The sequence below is a fragment of the Akanthomyces muscarius genome, chromosome 1 (assembly GCF_028009165.1).
Source record: "Akanthomyces muscarius strain Ve6 chromosome 1, whole genome shotgun sequence".
Taxonomy (NCBI): Eukaryota; Fungi; Ascomycota; class Sordariomycetes; order Hypocreales; family Cordycipitaceae; genus Akanthomyces; species Akanthomyces muscarius.
In genome coordinates, this window is record NC_079241.1 from 3,082,757 (window position 1) to 3,100,146 (window position 17,390).

Sequence of the window (17,390 nt, forward strand, 5' to 3'; positions counted from 1 at the left end):
ACCAACACAAAGCGTGCCATTTCTCGGCGACACAGCAAGCCGTTATATGGATGAAACATTGTTTCGATTTTAGGCGGTTCCAGTTTTCCAGTCGTACCTGATATATTAGCCGAAGTCTCGTAGAGCTTACTTTGTGCGGACGAGAACGGAAATTTTCGTCACACTCGACAGCTGACACCAAGACTCCCCAACAAGCCTTTCACCATCGACCATAGACCTTGTCGTCGTAGCGCTGTAGCCAGTGGTCTGAATAGACCGAAATATTGTATACAACATCTTTCTCGGCTGTGCACTGCGCTGGTTTGCTCGGGGATTTGCTGCAACGCAGGAAGTGCATCATCGAAGACGCGCCATGCAACGGCAAGTGTGCCAAAGAAAAGCAAATCTTGCGGCGGTAAGTGCACACCCAGCGGCGAAGCTTGCTGCACGGACGCTTCAAAGCAATGTTTCGTTCAAGTCGGGATCTCACCGTGCTTCCCGCTCCGGCGCTTGTCCAAGTTTTATCTGGGAAAGGCAAAGCATGTGGCCACCGCAACGGACTGTATTCATCTGTGCCAGAGCACACCGGGTTGCCAGTCTGTTTCTTACCGACAATCGAATGGCAACTGCTGGTTCAAAAGTCCGCCGGTTAGTGTCTGTCGCGGACGCTCGAGCAACTTTGATCCTTACACAAACTCGGATGTTTGCTGCGTGAACTGATAAAATAGCATGAGCTTATAGGATTTATTTTAGATATAGTGGTTTGAGATCTAGAACCAGTTAAACTACTAAGCCTAATCTATAATACTACTTAGTTTATAGCAATTAGTCTCCTTAAAAAGCAGTGCAGCTAAGTAGTTATTTCACTAAAAGTAATCTTCTCTAATGTAACTACTAGGCAGTACGGGTAACAAATGGACAGTCTAACAGCTAGAAGGAGTAACGATAATTATCGTAGGGAATTTTGTGGCCGTAGGTTCTTTCTTGATTTTCTCAATCTAGCTATGGATGGCGCACGCCTGAATTGGCCTTTGGGTCTACTCACGTGAGAGTTACCTTACCCAAACAAGTCGCTGGCTGTTCGGATCGTCCGTCGCTAGAAGCACATGCTTTACATGAGCCTAAAAATCGCCAAAGATTGATCTTGGCAACTCTTACTCCTCGTCTCACCACGACCGGGTCAAGATGCGTGTCCGTCTGCTCTGCCCTTGGTCGCATCCTCAGCCGTGGTGGCTACTCTATGCCAAGTGCCAGTATCGACGAACGATGCTGCTGGTGTTCTTACGTTGGTGGCAGAGAAAAACATCAGGACTAATGAGGTTTGCCTGATTCGACACTGAGTAGTCCGCGGAGGGCAAGAACTATACAAAAAGGCGAATGTTTTACCCGGAGAGCCGCAGGGTTTGAACATTGTCAATCCGTATTACTTTAGAGAGCGGCTTGGTCCATCTGTGCGGTGAATAACTCTATTCACCGACCTGACCGTAACTTAAAGAAGACATGCGGAAAGTTGCGCTAGCAGACCGCGGAGGACTGGAATTACCGGCCAATAGTCGACGAGACACGACCAAAAACTTCTATGACGTAGTCAGGTCCCAGAACGTCAACACTGACCACCACATGTCGACTGGTGAATTTCTTGCCAGACAGAAGACGCCCAACCAGCCTTTGGCAGGAAATTTTTGGATAGCTAGGCTTTTAGAAGCTGCGCTCCTCGTCTCGGGCTTAACCGACCGCGACTAGCGTAGAATATTATCCTCCTGCGTTTACTGAGAAGTGCCTGGATGGATTGGAATTGTGAATGTCTCTGCAGATAAGCGCGGGACGAGGATTTCTACAACGTTCAAGCTATATAATATAAAATAATCAGCCCAATTAGCAATCTAAATACTAGTGCGTCCGATGTCGTCAGCGAAAACGCCGGTCTCCAGACGCTGGCAGCTGCCAGGTGCCAAATGCCATGCGCACACACAGACACATTAGATAATCCCACACAAGCACTCGTAGAAAATGAGGACCGAGTTCCCTTGTCTCGCAGTCACAAGCATATAAAACCGGCGAGCTAACTCACACACGCGCACGGAGACACACATCCTATAGTGATCACAATAATTCAATATTAGTTATATATGGTATAAAAGTAGTAGAGACACAACCAGAGAAGACGCATTACAGTAGTACACTTCTTTGTGGCGTTAGCGAGTAGTGGGCAGTAATCGATTAGCGTGTGTCCTGTGGGTGGCTGTGACAGAAGTGCATGATGATGTATTCTCTGGGTCTAGCTAGCGTACGGGTCTCACAAGGGAGACCCGGGCAGGTACAGTTAGCGAAAGCCAAATGATATTTAAACACAGTGAGCGGATGTCAAACAGTATGGCCAGTGTACGGCCTGGGACACATCAACTGGTGTGGGTGGCCCTGGTCACTCGATAAGGAAGCGCTGGAATCGGCAGGAGGCGTCCAGTGCTTGTGCCGGCTTTTCTGGTGTCTCCGGACATTGCCTGCTTGATCGCTCTTGTAGGGGCAATCTGGATATGCACAGTAGAACATTGCACCCTGGTGTTTCTGCTTCTTATGTGCCCTGCGTCCGTCTTGTCTGGCGAATCTCTCACCGCACACATCACACACAAAAGGCTTCTCGCCTGTGTGGCTCCGATAATGCTCTGCCAAACGGGTGTTGTCTGTCTCGACACGGGTGCAGCCTGGCCATCTACACGCAAATCTCATGTCAGGAAAATGACCTCTCATGTGTCTGTTGAAAGATGCGGCGCCCTTGAGCTCTGCTGCGCACTCGGGACACTGGCGCACATGTGTCTCCTCATGGATTCTCATGTGCTTTGACAAAAGCTCATGGTGGGAAAAGATCTGGCCACACTCAGGCCACTTGCAAGGGAGCTCGCCACCAGCGTGGAGGCGTTTGTGCTCAGCGAGGTCATATTTTGTTGCATACACCTTGGTGTTGTCGCACCCAGACTCGAGACACTGGAGAGTATTTACCCAATACTCCGCCTCCATTGCGTCTTGGCCAGCGGTATTCTGACGGACGTTGTGCGCCGGTGTGTCGCCGATGGGATGTCTAGCGTGACAGTGCTGCACCAGGACACCGATGCTTGTGAAGTTGGTACCACATAGGTGGCATTGAGGGCGAAGCGGTGCGTCCGCGAACCATGCACCAATGGGCACCAGTGGCCCCATGTCAAACTCGGCGGCTGGCATGATGGGAGTCACACCAGCGTAAGTAGCACCGCGCCATATCCCGAGGCCAGCCGCTTCATCTATACGCCAGAGTGGATGGTGCACAGGCACAGACGCAACGTACTCAAGGACACTAGGCCAGCTTTTTGCTTCATAATTCCACATAGCCACATTGGTGGCAATCGTGTCAATCGTAACAGTGCACAAACCCATGTTGATGTGTGTGACTGGGTCGAACTCTGTGGGCGGGACGCCCTCGGTAATGCCGAACTTCATCGCAATACCGTGATCTGGACCCTTGCACAGTGACGCACACAGAATATTTTGAACCCACGGCACGATGGGACGATGCTGCCTGTCGCCATGGAACCAAAGGATATTGTCCTGTGTCCACTCGGGGTGACTCGCTTTGATGCCCACAATGACCCGACAGAAATGGGCCACCATCCAAAAGACCAGGATCTCGGGAGTCATGTCTGCCTCACCAAGACCTTGGCCTTCTGCGTGCCTGTTGCAGGACACACGCATAGTCTTCAGCATCCTGTGAGCCACAAGCTCATTATGGTACCAATCCCACAGCATGGCTTCGGCTTGTGCCCGTGTGGTTACATGAAATGGGTAGAACACGCGCCCGTTGGTGTGTGGAGACGCAATAGTGAGTAGACACTCAAACTCCTCGCGAGACACAACATGGGCTGCAGCAAGGCGGACGATGGTACCGTACTGGCGTTCCCACTTCGCAGCAACCCTGGGACCTGAACCAGGCGAGCGTCGCTGTGAGCGCCCAATGACACGGAAGAGCTCGTTGATGTCTTGTGTGTCTAGCTCCCAACTCATTTGGGCCGATAACTTGAGAGTTCGGTGCGCCTCCAATAGATCCCTCTTCCCACACTCAGGAAGTGTGTCCCACAGTCCAAATCGCTTCGTTTTGTGCTCTATTATCGTGCCAAATGTGAAATGTGTGCTGGACACATTCTGCAACGCATTAGTGGCCCATGCTATGTTCGACTTGGCCACAGCGCGATCTGCTGTATCTGGGACACGTGCGAGGATACCTAACAATGGAAGCACAGCAATAGCATAGGTCCCTTTGACCATGTTGAGTGCTGTGGACACCAATGCTGTGTTTGGGTTTGAGTGGTACTTGACAGTGTCCTGCGTGGGCGAAGAGAAAGGGTATATAGCCTCAAGTGAGACTGATTCGGGCCCAGAGGTCCACGCCAAGCTCTTGCCAGTGTAATCACATGGGCGGGACACGCGGCCAGTTGTGGTATTCTAGACCAAAGTGGCAGCTAAGCTGTGGGTGAGCGCCTCACATTGAGCCCTGACAGATTCAGGTGTGACACCGGAAATCTTAGCGTCTGTTCGCTGGCCATTCTTGTTGACACTTCTCTCGAGGCTGCTCTTGGCGTACTCCCAGGGCGCAGAGCGAATATCGTGGGTGTGAGCGGCCACAGGTTGTGGGCCGATGCGTATAATACCAGTAGGGTCACAGAAAGGTTCCCTCACAGTGTTGTCTCTGTGGGTGAGACCATCGTCCTCGACACAAGAGGCCACAACAATGTCCTCATGATAGATGGTGTCTGAGACATCGATGGTGGCCTCAAGCCCACTGTCCAGGCGAGTCGCACCAGTGTCTGCACCCTGCAGACTCACTGCAGCCGTGGGCGCTTCGAACGGAGAGGCGGGCACACCAATGGGCGCCGTAAGTGCATTTGGGGACACACTTGGCACACCAACAGGAGCCAGAAACACATACTGATATGTCTGGTCCAAGGATGTGACCGGCTGTGCAGCGCCTTGGGTGCGGGCCGCCGGCACACCATCGTCGAGGCACTGCTGCTTAGGTTGCAGTCCTAGATAGCCAACATTGGTGCGTTTAAGGGACGCACCCATAGACTGGACATTGCTGCTGATTTGGGACAAGGCTGGCCCTATGATCTGGCATTAGCCTCGCTTATACAGCCCCAAACACAGACACGGACACGGGCATGGAACATGGACATGATGTATTGGTGGTGCGTCCGCTTACTGTTAGTGTGCGAGGGACCAGGCGCAGCCTCTCCCGCAATAAACGGAGTAATGCGGTTCTTCTTTGCGGACATGCTGGAGCTTCGACCGCGAGAAGTGTTGGAGTTGAGTTGTATGAGCTGGCCACCTTCAAACGAACCTGCGAAACTAGCAGTGTGTATTGGAGGAAGGGACGGCAAGGCAGGGCCACACGTACTTTTAGCAACAATTATTCGACAGAAAGTACGTGGAAGTAGTTGAACAATCTCAAAGTCGCGTTGTAATCTAATAGGTCCGGTGAGGGCAGGAGCGCTACTTGCTGACTTTTTTGTTTTTTGTTGAGTGGCGCTCACGATAGAGCGGACACGTTCCGACAGTCGCAATCATGCCATGGAGTCTGGACCACACACACATCCGTGGGACAGCCCCGACAAGGCCTACCACGGAGCTTAACGGCATTGAAAGTTTTCTTCATCCTCGCAACATATCTTACTGCTTAATTGAAGGTCACCACCATGTCAAGCCCGAACCGACGCAACAATGCTGTGACCGCTGGGCGACTTCGGACACGTAGCGCTGGCCGTCGTACTTTCCTGACGTGTCTCGCTCTGCGCCATTTCTAGAGCGGCTGTCGCCCTAGGCTCACCTCGGATCTCTCTTGCGTTGTGGCTCTCGGACCAAATGTCTGTGTCGATGCACCTAGTAGGGGAAAACTGTTCTCAGTCCTGTACAATAGATAATAAAATAACCACACAAAGAAGCAATCCAACACTAGTGCATCCGATGTCGTCTAGTGGTTTTAGGATCCTGCGCTTTCATTGTCTTTCAAGTCTTGAGTGCCGCAGTGGCCGGGGTTCGATTCCCCGCATCGGAGATCCAACTTTGATGTACTATTTTCTTTTTGTCTGTTTTTTACTTTGACTTTTTAAGTCGACATTGCTGGCCAGCGATTGATATTGAAAGAGTCCACATCTTTTATTTTTAATTTTTACAAGTCGATTGAGCGAATGTGAGGGTGCAGTTGAGTAGGTCTCGTGCCGCGGGCGCTGGCTCAACACGCGGACAAAGAGAGAGAGATTAGTAGACGGGAGCTCGAGCTCTCAAGCCATGCGAGTAGACGTGGTGGGACTTGTGGCGCCGTGTCAATCGCAAAGCCTCGCGCAATCTATTTACCTCTGGAGATGGCAGCGATGGTATGCGATCCCCAGGTACCAGGGTGGCAGTGCAGCAAACAGCATGTCTAAAAACACAAATGGCGTTGGCAGCCCGGGCCCTGGAGCAGCCGAACAAGCCGTCGCCTGCGCAACCAGCCCAGACAGTAGCCAAAAACCTGATTTCGGTCGCCATGGCAGATGCACCCCTGTCCATCCCGGCGAGCAGGGGAAAGCGGCCAAGGCGTGGGAGATGATTGTGAAATTGGCCGTGGTTCAAGTTTCGTCATTCTCGGGCCTAGTCTGAAACTAACGTAGCGAAGGCTTCGAAGCTTGGAGCTGCCGGAGCCAACCCAGCCGCATTCGGAATGGAGTGTGCCCCACGGACGGACGACGACGACCAGTCGACCAGCCGCGATGAAAATTTCCGTAGCGAGGGTTGTACAGGATGTATTGGCCAGTTATTAAGGAGATGGACGACTGCGGATGTGCAAATGGCTTGATGGGCTTGAGGAATGGTGACGCTCTCTGGCGTGCAATGCCAAGTATGCAAACAGGACCCTTTTCTGCATATCAAGGGCTCAATATTGGCAGGGCTATTGGATCGAAGACGGAGTCTGCCCAGGCTCAATCGGCAGAAATAGGCGTGCCCCCTGCGCAGTCTCCAATGCAGGTAGGCGCCGGATTAGCCACTGGGGTCAGGTAAGGTTTTAGTGAGAGGAGGGTACGTGAACGTGAGCTGTGTGTCGCACCAGCGATGCGGTGGAGGAGAAGCAGAGGAAGCTGAATGGGTTGGGATTTAGGAGAGCGGGCAGGCCGGCTGGTGGAGGAGGTGTGCGCTGGAACCATTGGCACTGGCGTGGCTGGGCCTTGCATTGGCGCGCCCGGAGCTGCCTACCTAGCGGAGCAGAGCTAGCGGTGCTCCAGGTGTCGCAGTACCTGTAAAGCCCGCCCTAAAATGCTAATTCGCACCACGAAAGCAGGGTTGGGCCGGCGACCCACCCCAGAAAAGGATGACGTAGCCGTAGAAACCATGGGCCAGACAGACATGCTCCTCTTCCCTGCAAGCAACCAAGTGCAAGCTCATCGCCCACTCCTCTTATTAAAACCACCCGCACCGCCCCATCCGTCCCTGCGAGCTGTTTCCGATATTCTTTCCCTGCTGATACCTTTGTGATTTGCACGTCAATCGATCTTCATCGCAATTTGCAGCTCTCTTGTTTGCAGCAACTTCACACATACCCAATCTAAACACTCACCACACACACGCCTTCAACATGCATCGCACATACTCTATGCGCCAGTCGCGCGCTCCCACTGCTTCGCAGCTCCAGGTATGCTCTCGCACTAACCAACTCGCTCTTCTGTTGGCTCCAGCAAGCTAATTGCCGCTTCTCGCAGACCCCCCCTCCCCCTCCTTCGTCCACCAAGTCGGGACGTCTTTTCGGCAAGGGTAGCTTCGGTAAGTTGTCTAAACAGCAGGAGTGGCGCCATTCTCGATGCGACCGAGCTCAATTACTGCACCACCTCTCCATGGAGCAATGTCCGACTAACAGCGCGTTTCCTAGGCCATGCCCTCCGCCGCAATGCCGGTGGCGCTTTCGGCCCCGACCTGGCCAAGAAGCTTTCTCAGCTCGTCAAGATGGAGAAGAACGTCATGCGCAGTCTCGAGACTGTCGCCAAGGAGCGCATGGATGTCGCCGTAAGTTGATACCCACACCCACTCCCTAGCCCTCGACCATTCAATTCTAACAAGCTTCCAGCAACAACTCTCCGTCTGGGGCGAGGGTGCCGACGAGGATGTTTCCGACGTCACCGACAAGCTCGGTGTCCTGCTGTACGAGATTGGCGAGCTCGAGGATCAGTACGTCGACCGCTATGACCAGTACCGCATCACCATGAAGAGCATCCGCAACATCGAGGCCTCTGTGCAGCCCAGCCGTGACCGCAAGCAGAAGATCACCGACCAGATTGCTCAGCTCAAGTACAAGGAGCCCAACTCCCCCAAGATTGTTGTCCTCGAGCAGGAGCTTGTCCGTGCCGAGGCCGAGTCCCTCGTTGCCGAGGCTCAGCTCTCCAACATTACCCGCGAAAAGGTCAAGGCTGCCTACACCTACCAGTTCGACGCCCTCCGCGAGCACTGCGAGAAGGTCGCCATCATTGCCGGCTACGGCAAGCACCTCCTTGAACTCATTGACGACTCCCCTGTCACCCCTGGTGAGACCCGCGCCGCCTACGATGGCTACGAGGCCAGCAAGGCCATTATTCAGGACTGCGAGGACGCTCTCACCAGCTGGGTCAGCTCCAATGCTGCCGTCTCTTCCAAGCTCTCCACCCGCTCCCGTGGTCTGTCCCAGCGTCGCCGCAACAACATCCGCAACCGCGGTGAGGGACACGACTTGTCCAAGCAGGATGCTCCCCTCGACAACGGTTCTTGGCGCGAGGAGTCCGAGGAAGAGGAAGAGGAGGACCTCGACTCCGATGCTGGCCTGAACGGCGAGCACCGCGGCCGCACCCAGGAGGCTGTCGCTGCCTAAATTGGCTGCTATAATGACCGATATAGAACATGAAAGGGAAAATGAAATACAAATATAGTGGGTAATATGACGGAAAAGGCTTAGCGATGCTTTGGGGAATTGCAGGCTCGCTGTCCTGTAATGGCAGTAATGGTAGCTAATGGATGCATCTACGGAGAGGAGGTGGAAGGCATACCCCGAAAAGGCAGCAGGCCTAGATTTGACGCTTCAATATGCTAGTATAGTAGTTCTTTTTTTATTGGATGTACTCTTATTGCTTAATACATGTCTAAAACACGAAGAAATCATAAGATGATAAAAAAGTCGTAACATGTCCGGACGTCTTGTGACATGTGTCGTTGGCTCTACGCAACAGCTTGACTGTCCCATTGTCTCATTTGACTCGCGAACCGCTCAACCTCCATCTTTGTAATGCGATGACCAGGAACGACAACAAGACCCAAGTATCGTGATGTCATGTCTAGTTTCACATTGCTGCCCGCAGCCTGTGTCAGGGCCTGCGCCCGCTGCTCCTCGGACGGAGAACGGTACTCGTACGTGTGCGCCAACACAATATTGCGTTCCTAAAGGCGCAAGGAAGCAGTTAGCAAAAGCACAGCGAAGAGTGCAAAAGGAGGCGCATCGGGGCTACAAACAGCATCGGTGCATTTGAATTGGCCCCAGAAAAGGCGGCCGTCTGTCGTTACGACGCGCAGGTTCTGGTTCAGCAGCGACGACAGGTACTCGTGCGCCGCGTCCTTGTCCATGTCTTTGCTATCTAGGCTCTAGTCGCACCATGTGAACCGGCGCAGCCGTAGCAATGCCAATAGCGGGAAAGGAATGGGCGGCGATCGGGTTGGAAAACAGCCGATGGCGGATTTCGAGAATGCTGCACTTACCAGGTGGGCTGCATCGCTGAGCTCCACTGTAAGCTTGGTGCCGCCAGCAGATGCGTCATCAACCGTGAATTTGTTCACACTTGCAACGCGCGACGTCGTGGGCGAGCGACGCTTCTGCTTCGTCAAATCATCAAATTGCAGACGGGGCTTTCGACAATCGAATGACCCTCGTAAAGGTGTTCTTCGTCATGACTTGAGGCAAGCCATTGCTCGACAGCAGCGTCATCCCTTTGCCAGCACAACGACAACAGTACAGTAGCTACACGCCGCCATGGGTGTGAACGGTCTCTGGACTGTGGTGCAGCCATGCGCGCGTCCGACAAATTTGGCGACGCTGAACCGTAAGCGCCTCGCTGTCGATGCCTCGATTTGGATATACCAATTCCTCAAAGCCGTGCGTGACAAGGAGGGCAATGCTTTGCGTAACTCGCACGTCGTGGGCTTCTTTCGCCGCATCTGCAAGCTGCTCTGGTTTGGCATCCAGCCCGTCTTTGTCTTTGATGGCGGTGCGCCGGCTCTGAAACGGGCTACGATCCAGAAGCGACAGCGCCGTCGCGAGGGCCGTCGCGATGATGCTGTGCGCACCGCCGGGAAGCTGCTCGCCGTGCAGATGCAGCGCATAGCGGAAGAGGATGACCAAAAGCGCAAACGAGACAAGGAACGTTCGCAGGCCACGAGGGAAGCCGCTGAGGAGCCACTACCTGACCCCAAAGACATGGTCTACTTGAATGAAGTTGGCATGTCTAACCAGGAGCGTCAACATAATCGCAAGTTTCACAAAAAGGATGCCTACCATCTGCCCGAGCTCGACGGCGGCATCGCATCCATGGGTAAGCCCGACGACCCGCGTATCATGAGCGTCGAGGAACTGGAAGAGTACGCGCGCCAGTTCAATAATGGCGAGGACGTCAACTTGTACGACTTTAGCAAGATCGACTTTGACGGCGAATTTTTCAAGAGCCTGCCGCCGCCTGATAGATATAACATTCTCAACGCTGCAAGACTACGAAGTCGTCTCAGATTGGGTTACAGCAAGGACCAACTGGATGACATGTTCCCGGACCGCATGGCATTCTCGAGATTTCAAATTGAGCGTGTCCAAGAGAGAAACCATCTTACCCAGCGACTCATGGCCGAAGTTGGCATGACCGGTACAGACTTGACGCTTGGGGTGAACGCTCGAGTGGCAGGCGAAAAAGACAGGGAGTACATCCTTGTCAAAAACGAAGGCGCCGAGGGCGGCTGGGCGCTTGGCGTTGTCAGCAAGGAAAAGGATATCGGCGAAGCGCATAAGCCTATTGACGTTGATGCCATTGAGATCCAATATCAAGCCAAAGAAGAGGAAGATGAAGAAGATGACGTGGATGGTTTTGAGGATGTGCCTATCGAAGGTCTGAACCGCCTGCCGAAATACGGCCCCGCAGCAGTAAGCGTTGAAGCTGCTCGCGACAATGCTTCAAGTCGTCAGCAACTCTACGACAGCTACAAGGCAGCATCCAACGACGAAGAAGATTCTCTGTTCGTTGGAGGACCGGCCGAAACCCCTGCAATCGCGAACGACCTTCAAGAGGTGGAGCACATTCACGCCGAGGAGGAAGACGACCTGAATCGTGCTATTGCGCTGTCATTGCAAAACCAGCATGGAGTAAGGGAAAGCTCGGCAACAGAGGATGACTTGTTTGAAGATGTGCCTGTTGGAGACAAGCCAGAGTGGACGCAAAAGGCAGTGGAAGCTGCCAAGCCTCTAACGTCCCACGGCGGCTCCATGATTGCGCACATTGTAAACAATAGAGCCAATGCCGCCGTGCCCAAGCGCCAAGAAAAGCCAATAGAGACACAAGACAGCGACAGCGACGAGGACATGCAGGCCATCATGGCGCGAGCCCGCAAAGCCAAGAAACAGACTGCGCCAGCCACACGACCCATCTTGGAAAACAAGAAGAATCCGTTTGACGGCCCACTGCCGTTCCCGAAGCTCAGCTGGGATTCCTCCCTGTTTGGCAAATCAAAAACGGGCGTCGCTTCAGCCAAGGAAACCGCGCGGGGCACATCTACTGCCGCTGACGGCGAAGAAGATAATGGTAATATTGACATGGCAGGTGGATTTACAGTAGAAGGTCAAGACGATGAGCCGCCGGAGCTACCACCATGGCTGGCCGATGGGTCGGATATTCGGGATTCTCTGAAGAAGCAGCAGGATGCTGAGCGAGAGATTAATGCGCAGGACAGGCAGGACGCCGAGGAAGAGGATCGAAAAAGAAGAAAGGAAATGCGGGATCGTTTGATCGAGATTGAATCGGACTCTGATGACGATAGCGATATACAAATTATCGAGGTACCCCCTTCACCAACGCCAGAGCCGGTAGCTCAGGAGCCGCAGACGACCAACATACAGACAGAAGCCGAAACGCCAAAGCTTGGACAGCAAGTGGACGAGCCGACACAAGGACAGTCTACAATGGCAGATTCACAATTCTCTGTTGCGGTCAGACCTGTTGAAGCCACTCAGGCAACTACGCCTGCGAAAGACGTAGACTCTCCTGAACCAGAGTTCGAAGACATTGAGCTTCCACAAGCTGCCGAGGAAGCCGTGACTCCTGAGGCAGAAGGCACTGGCGAAGGCACTGACGATGTCGCGTCTGGTATCCAGGTGCAAGCCACCACTGCGCCTGTTACCATTGATGATGACGAGCTTTTTGGTGACGCTGATGAGAACGAGTACAGTGACCCAGAGGAAGAGGAGCTTTTGGTACAAATGGCGGAAGAGGCAGAGGAGCATGCTCGCTTTGCCACTGAACTGAATCAAAAGTCCATGGAGCACAACCGTCGCGACTACGAGCAGGAACTCCGACAGCTGCGAACTCAACAGAAGAAGGACCGCCGTGATGCGGATGAGGTCACTCAGGTGATGATAGCCGAGTGTCAATCGCTGCTGCGCCTCTTTGGCATTCCGTACATCACGGCTCCCATGGAGGCCGAAGCACAATGCGCGGAGCTTGTCCGTTTGCGTATGGTGGACGGCATCGTCACCGATGATTCCGACACATTTCTTTTCGGCGGTACGCGCGTCTACAAAAACATGTTCAACAGCAACAAGTTTGTCGAGTGCTACATTGGAAACGAGCTGGAGAAGGACCTCTCCCTCTCGCGACAGCAGCTCATTTCTCTCGCGCACTTGCTTGGATCTGATTACACCGAGGGTCTCCCTGGTGTTGGTCCTGTCACAGCTGTCGAGATCATTTCAGAATTCCCCGGAAAGGACGGTCTCAGCGACTTTCGCGCCTGGTGGGACGCGGTGCAGTCCCAGGCTCGTCCCAAGGCCGAGGACGCCAGCTCGCCGTTTCGCAAAAAGTTTCGTCGATCGCAGGCCGCGAAGCTGTTTCTGCCGCCAGGGTTCCCCAACCTCGCCGTCGATGACGCTTACCTGCATCCCGAAGTCGACAGCAGCAACGAGCCCTTCCAGTGGGGCGTCCCCGACGTGGAGGGTCTGCGACAGTTTCTCATGGCGACGATTGGGTGGAGCAAGGAGCGAACGGACGAGGTGCTGGTCCCTGTCATTCGAGACATGAACAAACGTGGGGTGGAGGGTACACAGAGCAACATTACCAAGTTTTTTGGCGGTGGCGTTGGCGCCGGTGCCAAGGAAGCCTTTGCGCCGCGCCAGACGGCGGGTGCGAGCAAGAGAATGGCGGCGGCTGTGGATAGGTTAAAGAAGAATACAGCAGGAGATGAAAGTGAATCTACTCAGCAAAACAGTAAGCGGCAGAAGCGGTAGATCTTCGAAATATATACAAATGTACAATGTTCTCACGGAGCCGGTCACTGATGTAATGGGCCACGGAGCGGCTGGCTTCCGATCAGTTGCGGTTTGACATGTGCTACCGATCGCCAAATGACGATCTTGAAAAACAACTTTACAATTGAATTCTGCAGATAGCTACTACGGCCATACCAAAAAGAAGTAAACATCTTTTTTCCATGTCTATATTTACAGTTTGCACGTATTGTCACTTCCCCGTCTCAGCACTTCTTACACGGCTCTATCAGGCAAGTCGTCACAAGCGGCGCCCCACAAAGCGCCGAGCTGCCACGCTATTTATCTAGTGATGACGATTTCGGCTAAAGGCCGGCTGAAAACGGATGGCGCGTTCTGTCCCACGTTTTTGAGGCAGCGGCCTTCGCGGCGTATCACAATTCAACCCGACAAGGCCCAGCGCATGCCACCTTTTCCCCTCCTTCACAACCGCGATATACAACGATTCTGCCAAGCGACCGATTTTTTGTCATCATTGCCAAATTTTCTTGTCACAACGAATTATGGACCAAAGAGAGCTCGAGTCGCGCATCAAGGCGCTCACCAAGAGCGTCAATGCCAAAGAGGCGCCGGAAAATGCCCTGCGCTTGCTGGATTCGCTTAAGAAGGATGCAGCGCCCACGGAGGAGATGCTAAGGGTACGTGCGATGCCCGCGCAGTCGTTGCCTTGGATTGCTGTCTTGCGACGAGGATGACGTGAAGAGGCAGAGAGATGTGAAGCGCATAAAAAGACATGTTCTGACGGCAAATCGTCGCAATGAGCCTGCGGCCCTCTATGCCTCGATTCACTCCTCTTTTGCCATGGCAGCGTCACTGTGTGACGTGTGATTTTTACTAACTCTGCATTCTTTGCGTATAGACGACTCGTGCCGGTGTTTTTGTCGGCAAGCTGCGATCAAACCCCAACAAGGAGATTGCCCGATCCGCCTCCGAGCTGGTGAACAAGTGGAAAAAGCTCGTCGAGCAAGAAAAGAACTCGAAGCTGCAAAAGTCCAAGCTCGGCTCCCCCGCATCCGGCGCCGCCTCCTCGCCCCCGATCACCCCCAGCGCGGCGGCCGCGCCTGCTGCCGCGTCCCACAGCGTCAAGAAGTTCACCGGCAACCCCGAGACGCGCAAGTACGACGCCGACGGCGTGGACACGAAGCGGACCGACTCGACGGTGCGCAACAGCTGCATCGGGCTCATCTACAACGGCCTCGCCTACCGCTCCACCGCCTCCGAGTCGGACGTGCTCGCCAAGTCGGTCGCCGTCGAGGCCGCGGCCTTTTCGCACTTTAAAGGCGAGGGCGCCGACTACAAGAAGAAGATCCGCTCCCTCTTCACCAACCTCAAGAACAAGTCGAACCGCGCGCTGGGCGTGAGCGTCATGGCGAGCGAGATCCCGCCCGAGCGCTTCGTCGCCATGACCGACGACGACCTCAAGAGCGACGACCAGCGCAAAAAGGAGATTGAGCTGGAAAAGGAGAATATGAAAAAGGCCCAGGTGCCCATGGCGGAGAAGAGCATCAGCGACAGCCTCGAGTGCGGCAAGTGCAAGAAGAAGAAGGTCAGCTACACGCAGGCCCAGACTCGTAGTGCGGATGAGCCGATGACGACGTTTTGCGAGTGCATGAATTGCGGTAACCGCTGGAAGGTAAGACTTTCTTTCCCTTTGGTATTCTATATCCTGGTTTATCTAACTGTTGTCGGCAGTTTTCCTGATTCAAAATGCAAAGCAACAGGATGGAGGTTGCATATCACCATCCGATGTTTTTTTTTTAACCTTCATGCTACATATTTTTTACACAAGAGTCTCACAGGCTACCGATGTTGGAGGAAGGAGAGTGGACAACAACGAGTCTTTTTGTTTTTTTTCGTTTTCTTCTTCGGGGAGTTTTTAGGAGGGGCTCACAAAACAAGAGAACAATTCTTGCTAAGCGTTTTCATGTACACAATATCAGAATTGAAACCAGCAATTCACTTTTTCTTTATCCCACTTGACATCGATTCCCATCTAAAAAAAAAAAAAAACACCTGCACAAAGTAAAGCGTACATCTAGGGGGTATATACTTTATTCGTAATCGTACATTGACTGACGTTTCTTCGACGATCCTTGCTCAAGACAGTCCAAGCTCGGCAAAGAGGTCCGTGGCCTCGTGCTCCTCCAGGCCGGCCGCCTTGATGTGCTTCCAGAACTTGCTGAGGTGGCGCGTGCCCGAGTCGCACAGCATCGTGACGACGACGCTCCCCGCCGGCAGCGTCAGGGCCGTGGCGACGGCGCCGACGCAGTTGACGGCGCTGCTGCTGCCGACGAAGATGCCGTCCTTTTCCACCAGCCAGCGCGCCATGCGGCACGCCTGCTCGTCCGTGACCTTGACCGCGTCGTCGACCAGGTCGCGGCCGGCCTCGAAGTTCGCCGTCACGCGGTTGACGCCCACGCCCTCGACCATGGAGTCGACCTGCTGCCGGCGGCGCGTGCCCTCGCGCTCCGTCGGCGCGTACATGACGCCGTGCTTGATCTTGTTGTAAAGGCCACTCCCCTGAGGATCGGCGAGGACGACGCGCACGCGCCGCGGGGTGGTCTTCTTGGCCTCGCCGCCGCCGCCGCGTTTGAGGTAGCGCGCCACGCCGGCAATGGTGCCGCCGGTGCCGGCGCCCGCGACAAAGGCATCGACGAGCCCGCCCGTCTGGCGCCAAATCTCCGGTCCCGTGGTGGCAAAGTGCGCCTGCCAATTGGCGGGGGACTCGAACTGGTCGGCGAAGAAGCCGCGGCTGCCGTCCTCGTGGGCGGCCGCGTGCTCGACGGCGCGGCGCCGGGCCAGGTTGACAAAGTGGTCCGGGCTGGTGATGGGGGCGACGGCGACGCGCTCGACAGCCGCGCCGAGGTGCAGCAGCAGGTCCGACTTTTCGTGGCTCTGGTCGTCGGGCATGCAAATGTGCGCGCGGTAGCCGAGCGCGCGGGCGAGCGTCGCCAGCGAGATGCCCGTGCTGCCGACGGTGCCCTCGTAGATGGTGTCGCCGCGGTGCGGCGTCAGCAGGCCCTGGCTCTCGGCCTCGCGGATGATGCGCAGCGCCACGCGGTCCTTGGGGCTGTTGCCGGCGCCGTTGAGGAACTCGGCCTTGGCGAGAATGGTGCGGCCCGTGGCCTCGGAGAGCGACTGGATCCTGATGAGCGGCGTGTTGCCGATACAGCCCGCGATGCCGTCCTCGGCGATGCCCTCGGATGGGCTAGTAAACGAGTCTTGCTCGTGGTCCTCGAGAGTGACGGGTGCGGTGCCCCAGAATATGCTGGATCGTCGCTTGCCGAGCCCCCCTTTGCCGCTTCGACCGCCGGGTCTCCGGCGCTTTTCCTGGAATCGGCTCTCGAGCTCCGGGTAGGCATCTTTGAAGCCCAGCGTCACGAGGATGCCGGTGGCAAAGGCGGCCACCAACGCAGCGGTGCCGTAGGCCTTGGGATGGTCGCTCAGTGACATGCTGCTGCCATGAACTGATGCCGTGACGCCCGTATTCCTGCGCACCTTCGCAATGCGTCTGTCAAAACAAGACGGAAAAAGGAACAATGTAGAAGTTCAAAGCAACGCAATTGGTGCTATAAGAAAACGTCATACATGAGCTCCCCACAGGGACGTTTTGCAGCAAGTTTCAGCGCCCAAGACCCCTGCATAAGGTAACGGTAGCGCTGCAAGGCCACTGTATCGGAACAATGCTCTTCCCTCGCCGCCTGCCAAAGCACTTTCTGGCGGGCCATTGGAGGGAGCTTGGAACGAATGTCCAGTCGATCACGTGCCGCCTTCCTTTTCCTTTGCAACAGCTTCTTCAACGCACACCAGGGAACCAAACGCTGCG

General features: G+C 54.7%; 7 protein-coding genes across 7 annotated transcripts; 3 read left to right on the forward strand and 4 right to left on the reverse strand.

Annotated features, from left to right (window-relative positions):
- Positions 1-2,046: 2,046 nt before the first annotated feature.
- Positions 2,047-4,011, reverse strand: LMH87_006020 (uncharacterized protein; the record flags this gene model as incomplete). The annotated part of the gene is made up of 3 exons (XM_056203842.1): positions 2,047-2,073; positions 2,153-2,164; positions 2,788-4,011. The coding sequence occupies 3 exons, from the start codon at positions 4,009-4,011 to the stop codon at positions 2,047-2,049; spliced, it is 1,263 nt and encodes a 420-aa protein (XP_056059258.1).
- Positions 4,012-4,449: 438 nt separating this feature from the next.
- On the reverse strand, positions 4,450-5,279 carry LMH87_006021 (uncharacterized protein; the record flags this gene model as incomplete). Its single annotated transcript, XM_056203843.1, has 2 exons — positions 4,450-5,108; positions 5,207-5,279. The coding sequence occupies 2 exons, from the start codon at positions 5,277-5,279 to the stop codon at positions 4,450-4,452; spliced, it is 732 nt and encodes a 243-aa protein (XP_056059259.1).
- Positions 5,280-7,612: 2,333 nt separating this feature from the next.
- LMH87_006022 (uncharacterized protein) lies at positions 7,613-8,872 on the forward strand (the record flags this gene model as incomplete). The annotated part of the gene is made up of 4 exons (XM_056203845.1): positions 7,613-7,669; positions 7,737-7,797; positions 7,904-8,037; positions 8,099-8,872. 4 exons carry the CDS (start codon positions 7,613-7,615, stop codon positions 8,870-8,872), a joined length of 1,026 nt encoding a protein of 341 aa, XP_056059260.1.
- Positions 8,873-9,216: 344 nt separating this feature from the next.
- Positions 9,217-9,618, reverse strand: LMH87_006023 (uncharacterized protein; the record flags this gene model as incomplete). The annotated part of the gene is made up of 2 exons (XM_056203846.1): positions 9,217-9,435; positions 9,508-9,618. The coding sequence occupies 2 exons, from the start codon at positions 9,616-9,618 to the stop codon at positions 9,217-9,219; spliced, it is 330 nt and encodes a 109-aa protein (XP_056059261.1).
- A 403-nt stretch (positions 9,619-10,021) lies between these two features.
- Positions 10,022-13,525, forward strand: LMH87_006024 (uncharacterized protein; the record flags this gene model as incomplete). The annotated part of the gene is made up of 1 exon (XM_056203847.1): positions 10,022-13,525. One exon carries the CDS (start codon positions 10,022-10,024, stop codon positions 13,523-13,525), a length of 3,504 nt encoding a protein of 1,167 aa, XP_056059262.1.
- Positions 13,526-14,067: 542 nt separating this feature from the next.
- LMH87_006025 (uncharacterized protein) lies at positions 14,068-15,265 on the forward strand (the record flags this gene model as incomplete). The annotated part of the gene is made up of 3 exons (XM_056203848.1): positions 14,068-14,202; positions 14,424-15,197; positions 15,257-15,265. The coding sequence occupies 3 exons, from the start codon at positions 14,068-14,070 to the stop codon at positions 15,263-15,265; spliced, it is 918 nt and encodes a 305-aa protein (XP_056059263.1).
- A 396-nt stretch (positions 15,266-15,661) lies between these two features.
- LMH87_006026 (uncharacterized protein) lies at positions 15,662-17,017 on the reverse strand (the record flags this gene model as incomplete). Its single annotated transcript, XM_056203849.1, has 1 exon — positions 15,662-17,017. The coding sequence occupies one exon, from the start codon at positions 17,015-17,017 to the stop codon at positions 15,662-15,664; it is 1,356 nt and encodes a 451-aa protein (XP_056059264.1).
- Between the last annotated feature and the right edge of the window lie 373 nt (positions 17,018-17,390).